The sequence below is a fragment of the Musca autumnalis genome, unplaced genomic scaffold (genome assembly GCF_047663935.1).
Source record: "Musca autumnalis isolate F117 unplaced genomic scaffold, ASM4766393v1 scaffold_1, whole genome shotgun sequence".
NCBI classification, from domain to species: Eukaryota; Metazoa; Arthropoda; class Insecta; order Diptera; family Muscidae; genus Musca; species Musca autumnalis.
The window spans coordinates 318,654,945-318,666,558 of record NW_027411644.1 but is presented as its reverse complement, the minus strand read 5'-3'; the positions used below and the strand labels follow the sequence as shown (position 1 = coordinate 318,666,558).

Here is an 11,614-nt window from a genome sequence, read left to right as displayed (position 1 = left end):
AACCACGTCTTCTATCCTTGCACGCCAGCAGCCACCGATTTTTAAGATAAACGGAAATGAAGAACTGACTTGATGTATGGCACAAAAGTGGTGCCAAGTTCAGAGTTGATTTCTCACAGACAATCTTGATGGTGGCCGTATGGCAAAATACGACTCTGCATGACATGTAGAGTTTAGTAGTACAACATGAAAACATAAACAAATAAACGTCGGAAAATTTGGAAAAATTAAAGAAAAGAGGGAAAATGAGCGTCCTCCAAAGTCTATAAAAGCCACTAAGCCCAACAGAATGTCCGTCATTTTGTGAGTGGTGCGTTAGTTTTGATAAACTTTAACGTGTGGCTAAAGTAACCTTTAAAAAAACCAAAAGCCAAAAAAATTAAAATAAAAAAAACAAAGAAAGTGCTGATTTGAATTTTTATTTGACAACGACCAATTCGTTGTGTTTCTTTGTGTTTTATTACATGCTATGGCAAATAAAACCATTGAGTAAGTTATTAAAACATTCCTGTGGTGCCATTAAGGGTTTGATGAATGCTTTGTATTTTTTTTTAATTAAAGATTGCCAAGCATTACAAAGGATCATCAACCATCGGCCTCCTCAACAGCAGACGGGAGGAGGTCGTTATTTTATTGGGGAAACAACAAGATTTATTGTGAAGTGTCAGACTTTAAAAAAGTTCTAATTTTTCTCGCCTTGTGATGTCCAAGTTGCCGTGGGTTGTTCTGGTCTAAATTCCTGGAAATAAAAAGATAAAAATAAGCTAATTAAGATCAAGTGATACAAGGTAACAGATAATAATCTAAGCAGCTGTTTATGGCCGTCAGCCACATGTGCGAGATATTACAAACATACTAACAAAGAAATAACCAAGAAACATTTAAATTGAACTAAAACAAAAGCACCACTCTAAGAAATGGAACAAAAATGAAATATTAATAACTGACATAATCAATTATATGTGTTTGTGTTGTTTAAATAATAATTTGTATGTTCGTAGTTAGTAACTAGCTTTTAAGTTTATTTCCATTGTAAGGATATTTAACGCCAACAATTTAAGCAGTGGGCGTAGGGTTGCCCCAAATGTCACGAAGATAGTAAGAAGATTTTTAGAATTGGTTTTATTGTGGATAGAGTGAAGAAGTCCACTGAATCGCCGCTAATCGAGCTCAATTAGAGGGTTGATAGATTCCACTAGATAGCCAGATTTGGCAAACTAAAGAATAATTCTTCGTACTTTGATGGTAGTCTGAGTCATTGGCTCACAGAATAATTTAGGTGTTAATAATCCATAAAACTTATAGATCATGTTAAATGTTTAAAGATTTTAAGAAAATATGACTTTTATAATAAATTGTTTTTCCTATATGTGAATTTATAATGAATATGTGCTAGTGTCTTTGTAAGAGAGGGTATCAGCGGGATGCTGTAGTGTGGTAAGTGTGTGTGGTGTTCGGGGCCCTTTTATAAAAAAATGGCGAATTGCTACGATTGGACAAGAAGGGTCATGGAAGGGTGGGCATAGTGAGGGGGCACTGAAGACCAAGCTCCTTTGTCATCGTTGTATGGTGTTTATGTGTTTTGTATTGTTGTTTATTTGTGTTTATAAGATCCACTTACATTACGTGTTCATTCCCTAAGGGTTTTGGTGGCAGGGTTAAAAACCTCCCCCTGAAAGTGTGCTCCTATCTGAGCTAGCACGGAACCCCACCAAGACGCCGCTGAAAGGCAGAATGTAACAGTATGGCGCCCAATCGAAAATCGTTAATGCCTCCTAGGCATGAAAAAGTATTCATGTGCAATATAACCTACGCACTGAACAATAGATCGTAGGGAACAATAGTTTAAAGCGAAATATCGCATTTCTAACAAACTATCGGATATTGCATCCACCGTTTATAAATCGAACTGTGATAAAAGTGCAATATGTAGTATAGAAAAGTTAGAAATTAGGATATTTCGTTCCAAAAATTAGGGTCTAGTACAATAGCTTTTGTTCGTCTAGTGTAACAAAATATGTATTGTTTTATGACCAGTGTTTGTGTATGTCTGTTTTGTTTGTTTAAAGTAAAGTCAATAGAGAAAGGGTAGCATATGATAAATTGCAATATCTGTTCAGGTAATAAAAGCCCGAAGCTGTATTGTTAAATTTGATCATTTTTCATAGGATCTTTTTTCTTAGATATTCTTTAGAAAACTGCCATGGGCTACTCCCAAAATTTATGTTCATAAGTGTAGAGTCCAAACTATTCAATACACGATGACAACCTGAATAGGTCACTAAAAATAATAAAGTATAAATTCTTTTTAATTTTTTTTCTTAAAAAGGAAACAATCCACACACTGTCTTACGTACAGCTGAAAACACCACTGATCACCTCTTGTATGTGTATTTGTTTATAAAAGAAGAAAAGAAAAACTTTTGTTTTGACGACTAACCTGTCTTTATATTTTTTAAAATCCTAGTCTAATTTTTATACTAATATAAGCCTTTAAGTAAAAAAATAGATCAAGCACAGTAACCTAATTAGTTCTAGTTAAATCTTAGTTTTATGATTTTATATGTCCTTACGTTATTCTTTTTTATTTTTTTCTTGACGGAAAAATCGGCAATTTAAATAAACTCTAAACTTAACATAAGCTAATGAGTGCAGCCGCGGGTAAAAGACGTTTGAAAAGAGATAGATCATCTGATTTGAGTAGACCTTTTATTGTATTACCTAAACAGAAAAAAAAGACCTGAATCCAAAATGGCAACTGATAGCCCTAACATCGATCCGACAATCCGAGATCTATCGGGTTCCATCAATAACCCTAATAGTAGCACTAGTTCTGCTGGAGGTCTCCCACTCAACCGTAACCAACCGAACTCAAATTCTGAACTGAACCAACTAGTAAAGAGTATGGTCTATGATAGCCTGAATCAGGCACAGACTAAAATACAGGCAATGGTACAGGCATCGGTTACTAAAGAAATGGAAAAGGTTTATTCAGTCATAGACAGATTGAACGATTCAATAAATAGGCTTTCACTTAATGGGCAAACTACGTCACAAAACCAACCAGACCAACAACAACAAAATACTGATCAAAGTTCTAGACCACCCTCAACCCCAAGGAGTGTGAGAGGTAATGCAAGTACAAGCCGTAGTTCCAATATCGTCCCATCATTTGTGAGCAGTCTGAATTATCAAGGTATAAAGCTGGACCGTTTAGGATTAAATTTCTCGGGTCGTCCCAATACACTGGCAGTGGAAGATTTCATATATCGCCTGGAGCACTTTCAAAAGCTCTATAATCTACCTTGGCAAGATATATTGAATGAATTTCATGTTCTAGTTTCGGGACCAGCCAATGAATGGTTCTGGCTCGAGCAAATGAATGAAAATATTTCTACATGGGAATCATTAAAACATGCTTTAGGCGAGAGGTTTAAGACAAAACGAACTTGTTTCGAAGAAATGCGGGATTTGCTTGAGCGTAAGCAAATGCCGGGAGAATCTATCAATGCCTTCTTCCATGATTTGAATTCTATGAGAGTTAAATTAGGAAAACCCGTAAAGGAGTATGAAATGATAGCCCTCGCTAAGAAAAATCTGAGGAAGAATATATCAAGCATTGTATACTCAATGCCAGTGTCCTCCCTTGAACAATTAAGAATAGAATGTATTGAGGTAAAAAAAACTTTTTTCCGTCGTGAATCGGTTCCAATATCAAACCCAATCATCAACAAACCCGTACGTGTCAATGCTTTACAAGAAGAAAACGAAAGAGACGATTTTCAGGTAGTTTGTGAACAAGAGGAAGAAGTAGACATTTCAGCTATTAATACCCAACTAATATGTTGGAATTGTCAAACCCCAGGCCACTTATTTAGAGAATGTATGTCTTCACAGAAAAACCAATTTTGTTTTAAGTGCGGAAAACAAAATACGATTACCCCTAAATGCGCAAACTGTAGAGCGGGAAACTCGAGAAAGAACGTGGTTGCCGCGGGGAACCGCCGTTCGATCGAACAACCCGCCGAACCGGACTTTCAACTGAATCAGAATGTGAACAAAACTCAATAAAATATTCCAAAATTAGGCATTACTTGCCGTTAGAGGTCAGAAAAGAAAATTATGACCGCGCTAGGTCTAGAATTTTTCAAGAGCAAACCGAAAATAAAAGTGAGAACCAGGAACTAAACTCATGGGCGGACAACGAAATACAAAAGAAGAAGAATGCTAAGAGTTGGCAAAAGATATTAAAACTTAGGCAAAAGCAAAAGCAGCATAAAGTATTAAAGAAATCCGTGTCCGAAGCAATCGTAAGATGCCAAAGCCGTAAGGATCAAAGACCGTATGCCGAGGTAAAAATAGACGGAAAAGTAATGAAGGGTTTGCTAGACTCAGGGGCAACAGTCAGTCTTCTAGGGAAATCATGTAGAGAAATAGTGGAAGAGATAGGGGCAGACGTACAAATGTATATTTCAAATGTCACTACAGCATCTGGTCAACGTCACCGAATCTTAGGAACGGTTGAGGTAAACATTGAGTACCAAAACAAAATAGCTAAAATGATTTTATTTGTGTGTCCAGATCTAGAACAGGATCTATATCTAGGTATAGATTTCTGGAAGATATTTGAAATTGCACCAGAAATCTTTCCTGTTTCTGAAATCGGCCTAGACCTTCAGATCAAAATCCACGGAAACTCAACAAAGCAAAACAGTAATATGCATGAACTGACTGATGACCAACAGAAGAAATTGACCGAAGTAATTGAAAAGTTCCGTACGTTTGAAAAGAATGGGTTGGGATGCACCACGTTGGAGAAGCATGCTATAAAATTAGTGGACGGGGCAAATCCCGTAAAAGATAAACATTACCCTCTATCGCCCGCCGTACAGGATATAGTTTACAAAGAAATTGATCATATGCTGGCGCTGAAGGTCATAGAACCTAGCGATTCGCCATGGAGCAATCGGACAACCGTTGTAAGAAAACCGGGAAAGAACCGCTTCTGTTTAGATGCGAGGAAGCTCAACGCTTTAACGATCAAGGACGCTTATCCCTTACAAAATATTGATGGGATACTGAGCCGCATAGACCAAACCCACTTCATCAGCAGCGTCGACCTGAAGTATGCGTTTTGGCAAATAGAGTTGGAAGAAGATGCCAAACCATACACCGCCTTCACGGTACCAGGTCGGCCGCTGTATCAATTCAGGATGATGCCGTTTGGTCTATGCAACGCGGCTCAGCGATTGTGTCGCTTAATGGATCGAGTAATACCCGGCAAACTTAAATCGAACGTATTCATCTACTTAGATGACCTACTGATAATTTCTGAAGACTTTGATACACACTTAAGATTGCTAAGCGAGGTAGCAGAATGCCTTCGGAACGCGAACTTAACAATCGGTCTAAAAAAATCTTTATTTTGCTTTCGCGAACTGAAATACTTAGGGTTTATCATCGGAAATGGTTGTCTGAAAACTGACCCGGAAAAAGTGAGCGCGATTATGAGAATACCAATACCAAAAAGTCCCAGGGAAGTGAGGAGCTTTTTGGGTACCGCCGGATGGTACCGACGATTTATACAAGACTTCGCTACCATCTCCGCAGCGCTAACAGACACACTGAAGAAGGGACAGAAGTTTATGATAACGCCCCAAGCCACCGAATCATTTAACAAATTGAAGAAAGCATTGACTTCGGCACCCGTTCTCCGACATCCGGATTTCCGAAGGGAATTTTTTATCCAGTGTGACGCTTCGGATTATGGTATTGGGGCGGTTTTATTTCAAAGGGATGATGACGGTGGGGAATATCCTATCGCATTTTATTCCCAAAAATTGAATGCGAGTCAGCGGAACTACTCCGTCACAGAAAAAGAGTGTTTGGCTGCGGTGCTGGCTGTCAAAAGGTTTCGCCCGTATGTTGAACTTATGAAGTTTACGATTATTACCGACCATGCGAGCCTAAAATGGCTTATGTCATTAAAGGACTTGAGTGGAAGGCTCGCCAGATGGTCCCTACAACTACAAGCGTTCGATTTTTCAATCGAACACCGGAAAGGCGCGGAAAATGTTGTAGCGGATACTCTGTCACGAATACCTATTGATTCGGATGTAATGGTAGAAGAAATTTCGACTGACGATATTCTGGATTTCGAGACCACAGCTTTTGAAAGCGAGGAGTACATGGCGCTGCGAGATACCATAATAGCCAACCAAGAACGTCTCCCTGATTTAAAAGTGGATAATGAAAAGGTTTTTATTAGAATCAAACATTTCGATGAGGCAACGATGGAATTTGAATGGAAATTGTGGATACCACAGGAAATTACCTACGTCATGATCGAGAAAGCACACAACTACACCCAGGCTGTTCACGATGGCATAAACAAAACAGTAAAACGTTTAAAAACATACTATTATTGGCCCAATATGTTATCTCAGGTCAAGAAGTATATTTCCAATTGCCAAGTTTGTAAGGAAACAAAGTCGTCGAATCAGGTTATGCGACCCACTATGGGGAACGAAGTAGTAACTGGAAGACCGTTCCAGAAACTTTACATAGATTTCCTTGGAAAGTATCCACGATCCAAGAACGGCAACGCCTATATATTTATAGTGTTGGATCACTTTTCCAAGTTTATCTTTTTACACGCGATGAAAGAAGCAACGGCTAAAAATGTGGTAAAGTTTTTGGAAAATCAAGTTTTCCACATATTCGGTGTACCCGAATGCATCCACAGCGACAACGGGAAACAATTTGTTTCCAAATTGTTCGAAGATATGACTAAAACCTACAAAATTAATCACATAACGACCGCTTTCTATTCGCCACAATCTAATGCGGCAGAACGTGTCAACCAATCTGTATTGGCGGCGATAAGAACTTATGTAGAAAAGGACCATCGTGATTGGGACATATATCTGCCAGAAATTGAACAAGCCCTCCGAACGTCCGTGCACTCTTCCACAGGAGTAAATCCGTTCTTTGCGTTGTTCGGATATAATATGTTCACAAACGGAACTGACTATAAACTAGCGAAAAAACTTCAATCCCTTACAGACCACCAGATTCTACAACTGGACAAAAACGAAAGATTAGAGTTGTTGAGGGAAAAGATCAAAGACAACATGCATCAGGCATATGAGTCTAGTGCTAAAAGATACAATAGTAGAGCGAGGAATGTAACTTTTAGGCCAGGACAGGAAGTATACCGGAGGAATCACATTCTGTCTGATTTCAAGAACAATATAAATGCAAAATTTTGCAAAAAGTTTTTGAAATGCAGAATAGTGAGACCCGTCGGGAACAACATGTTCGAGTTGGAAACTCTACAGGGAAAATCGCTCGGAAATTATCATGTTAAGGATATTAAAACATAAACTGTGATAAAAGCCTGTGATATAATAGATAACTAAGTGCAATTTAGAATAAAAATGTATGTTGTGAATGTCCATTTTTAATTTATGTTGTACTTGTTGTTTTTTATACACCCACAGATTTTTTTTACTTAATTTATTGTCTTAAATATCCCATGAAAAAACCGATTATTTTCTGAACAGATTATTTACCGAATTAATTGTCCTTAAATTTCCACTGTTAAAAACCTTTTTGAAAGATATATTTATTTGTTTCGGGCCGAAGATGTCATTATTCAACAAATGTGCAATATAAAACTGTGATACCGAGATCTTAGTTAAATATAGGTTTAATGAATTTGTTCGTGAATGTCCCGATTTATTAATCTATAGTTCTAAGAATTCTTGTATCAGTTATTATTGCATATTGTATTTACAATTACGTAGGAGATGTCACAATTGCCCGGCTGAATGAGACAGACAGGGTGTGGGAGTTCCCCACGTTGGGACACGAATGCAAATATTACCTAGTAATACGAAAAGAAGTGACTATGCCAAATTATTCTTGAAATCCACGAAAAAGTGGATAAAATAATCCATAAAGAAATCTAACCACCATAATTGGAAAGAAGGTTACACCCAAGCCCTAAACATATTTTGCCTGAATCATATTCCACATAAACAAATAGGGGAGCTACCTGTCACTGTCACAAAAACAGTGTACTATCCTCATCCAAGAAAGAAATTTGTTTTAAATTGTCCACCTCAAACTTATGTACCCAGCCAGTAATACTTTCAGGTACAATATTGCAAAACACCAAAATAAATAATTGGTCACAAATAAAATCTATCATCAGATTCTGAAAAGAAAACATATTCAATTTATATTCATTTGAATCCACCTCCCCAATGTTTCAGATAACAGCTGTTAATATCATAAAGACATTTGTTTTTTATAGCCCCTCATATTCAATAAAAAACTCCATATAATCCAGTGGCATATTTCTTTTGTTTGCATTAAGTTTCTTTTCACGTGCAATTAATATTGTTCAAGACCACCCATTATTGATCTTCCGGTTTTAGCCCAACATTTTCCAATTTCAATAAAAAATATTATAAAATAATATTATAAAATAATATCATCAAAACATTTGTTTTTTTTTAGCCCCTCATATTCATTAAAAAACTCCATATAATCCAGTGGCATATTTTGTTTGCATTAAGTTTCTTTTCACGTGCAATTAATATTGTTCAAGACCACCCATTATTGATCTTCCGGTTTTAGCCCAACATTTTCCAATTTCAATAAAAAATATTATAAAATAATATTATAAAATAATATCATCAAAACATTTGTTTTTTTTTAGCCCCTCATATTCATTAAAAAACTCCATATAATCCAGTGGCATATTTTGTTTGCATTAAGTTTCTTTTCACGTGCAATTAATATTGTTCAAGACCACCCATTATTGATCTTCCGGTTTTAGCCCAACATTTTCCAATTTCAATAAAAAAATATTTTATATAATCCATCGGTATTTTATTTCGATTACCTTTTGTAACGTTTTACATTAATATAAAATATGTTTAATTAATTAATTGGTTCAGGTAAACCAAACAATAAAGTAAAATTAAAATAATCATTTATTATTATTCATCGGTACTCCGTACAATTCAACATCATCCACTGATAGTTGACTCAAGTAAACATACACGTAAATAATTCTCGCATGTGATAAAATGTCATGTAACAAGATCAACCCCCTTAGCATACTTTATCAAAACAAAACACTCTGTCAAAACAAAACACGCGCAAACCGACATTGCTTTTGCCTCCTTATTCATACGTTGTTATATCAAAACAAAACACACACGAATCAACGTCACTTTTTCCCCCTTACACATCGTCACTATTTTTGTCATTCCCGAAAAAAATACACAAAACAAAACTCACCTGAGCATATGCGGCTTCCTTGTTGAGTTGACATATTTACTGGAAAATCACTTCACAGGTAGAGGAAGTTGCTTTCAGGAACAAATGAGATGATGAGATGATACACTGGTTGCCACATAAAAATTCACAGAAAATTTCAAGATTATTTCCCACATTAACGTCGGCCACAAATTGTTAGATATACGGCCAGAAAAATGAAAACAATAGCCTGAAAAGAAATAACAAAAACATATTAGTAATGGGTCACAATATCGAAGATAACAAGAAAATGGAATGGAAAATAAATAGAGGCAAAAATAAACGGAAAAACTAAAGGGTTGTTGTTGAGATATTATTGCTCCGAAACAAATATTCCAAACATTTGCAACTTGTTCTACACACAATCATTGTATCTTTTTGTTTTTATAAATCAATAAACATTGCACACTGTAAGCCAGTCATACCGAGTTAGCCAATTATAAACATCACTAAACGATGAAATCCTCATAAAGAATGCCAAAATATATTCGCAGGTACCCGTGTGGGTAGCAAGATGCTGTAGGCAATAGTTGGATATTACACAACATTCGGTGTCCCATCACTTTTACACGGTACCACTATGCATTTTTTTCTTTAACTCGACCAAGGTCGTTTGTTACCTGCGTGTTAAGGAACAACAAGCAAACACACTATTGAGGATCACCACCACTTTACACATAGAATCTTCTTTTGTTCACACTGGAATTTGGGTGACATCAGGAAAAGACACTTGTTTTTAAAATGACACATTCACTTGGGGTATCACTGCCTACAATAACAAAATTGGCAAACTAACCTGTCGTCCAAATCATCCAATCCACACTGCAGGTAAAATACGCCTTCCAAATTGTGTAATCCACGGTTGGTGGGTTGACTTAATAGTCAAATGTAAATCACTTTTATACATGTTGGAATTGGGGTTTGGAAGGTAGGACTGTTGTTTCCAATAAGCGCTCTAGAGTCGTTTATGTGTATTCAAGCATAATGTCCGCCAATAAAAGATTAACAATTACCTAAAAAAAGAAAGAAAATTAAATTAATACAACAATAAGCAATGGGTAGACAAACAGTATATTACCGTATATCTATGACGTGCGTAAACCATTTATGAGTGACGAGAAAATTTTCCATTGAAGTTTGCCACAAAACTGCAACAGGCAGCGACGTCGACACCGATGTCAATGTATGACGTCACGGTAACAGGCCACATGATGGAATGATTGGTATGCATTGGCGATCCCGTTAAGGCCGCCATCAGACCATCTGCTTTTTCACATGTATGACATCAGCTGTTCTGTATATTAGTATCCCCAAAGTGACAACATACATGTGAAAAAGCAGATGGTCTGATGGCCGCCTAAGCAAGGCAAATGTGTGATTTTTGGCGTCAGTCGAATACATGCAAATTGCGACACACGCATATTTTCATATGAATGGCAGTGGGGGTGGTATGTGTGACCATATTGATGTGCGTACACACGTACTTACACACACGTTAGGTATGTCCAATTGCACGTTTTTTTGATGAATGCATATGGTGGTTACCAAGAGAAGTTTCCTGAAAAAAATAGAAAGGAGAAGAAAATATGAATTTTGTCAAATAATGAATGGTTAATGACTTTGTTGTTTTTGTTAATAAAACACTTTTTCTTACCTATTCCTCTGTTGGATATTTCTGGCTTCGTTTGAATACAAGCACACACATCTTCATAGTATGAATGATATCGGTGGATGTTGTGTGTGGCCAAATTGATGCGCGACACGTACATACTTACACACATAGTTATGGATGTACCAATTAATGTTTCTTTCAATGAATGCACATTGTGGTTATAGAATTTTTTCTGCAAAATAGAAAAAATATTTTTGTAAATTATGGGAAGGAGTTTAATGATTATAGTTTTTTTTATAAGACATTTTTCTTACCTGGGAGAGTTCTATATGAAAGCCGCCAAATTCTGTAGAGGACGCTGCCTCGTGGTCGCACCAAAATTGTGTTTTTTTTAATTTCTCGGTTTTTTGCGCGTAAATATTGCAAAACCAAAACACGCACATCACCATTCTTGGCGTAAGACTAACGAATGGTGAAGTTTTGTTGCGTGGTCTATAAAAATAATTTTTTTTAAAGAAAAATTAAGTTAAGACCTTAACCACGTCTTCTATCCTTGCACGCCAGCAGCCACCGATTTTTAAGATAAACGGAAATGAAGAACTGACTTGATGTATGGCACAAAAGTGGTGCCAAGTTCAGAGTTGATTTCTCACAGACAATCTTGATGGT

The 11,614-nt window shown here is 36.6% G+C and overlaps 1 protein-coding gene across 1 annotated transcript; it reads right to left on the bottom strand.

Moving 5' to 3' along the window:
- Positions 1-403: 403 nt before the first annotated feature.
- On the bottom strand, positions 404-11,547 carry LOC141389996 (uncharacterized). The gene is made up of 6 exons (XM_073962385.1): positions 11,260-11,547; positions 10,988-11,177; positions 10,412-10,891; positions 10,130-10,346; positions 9,316-9,523; positions 404-739 (listed from the first exon to the last, which is right to left on the bottom strand). The coding sequence occupies exons 1-3, from the start codon at positions 11,392-11,394 to the stop codon at positions 10,875-10,877; spliced, it is 342 nt and encodes a 113-aa protein (XP_073818486.1). The 5' UTR covers positions 11,395-11,547; the 3' UTR covers positions 404-739; positions 9,316-9,523; positions 10,130-10,346; positions 10,412-10,874.
- Between the last annotated feature and the right edge of the window lie 67 nt (positions 11,548-11,614).

Excerpts from the sequence above, each read along its gene's own strand:
- LOC141389996 (XM_073962385.1), bottom strand. The coding sequence starts at position 11,394 with ATGGTGATGTGCGTGTTTTGGTTTTGCAATATTTACGCGCAAAAAACC. Across the intron at positions 11,178-11,259 it reads TTCATATAGAACTCTCCCAG|AAAAAATTCTATAACCACAA; the intron begins GTAAGAAAAATG and ends TCTATTTTGCAG.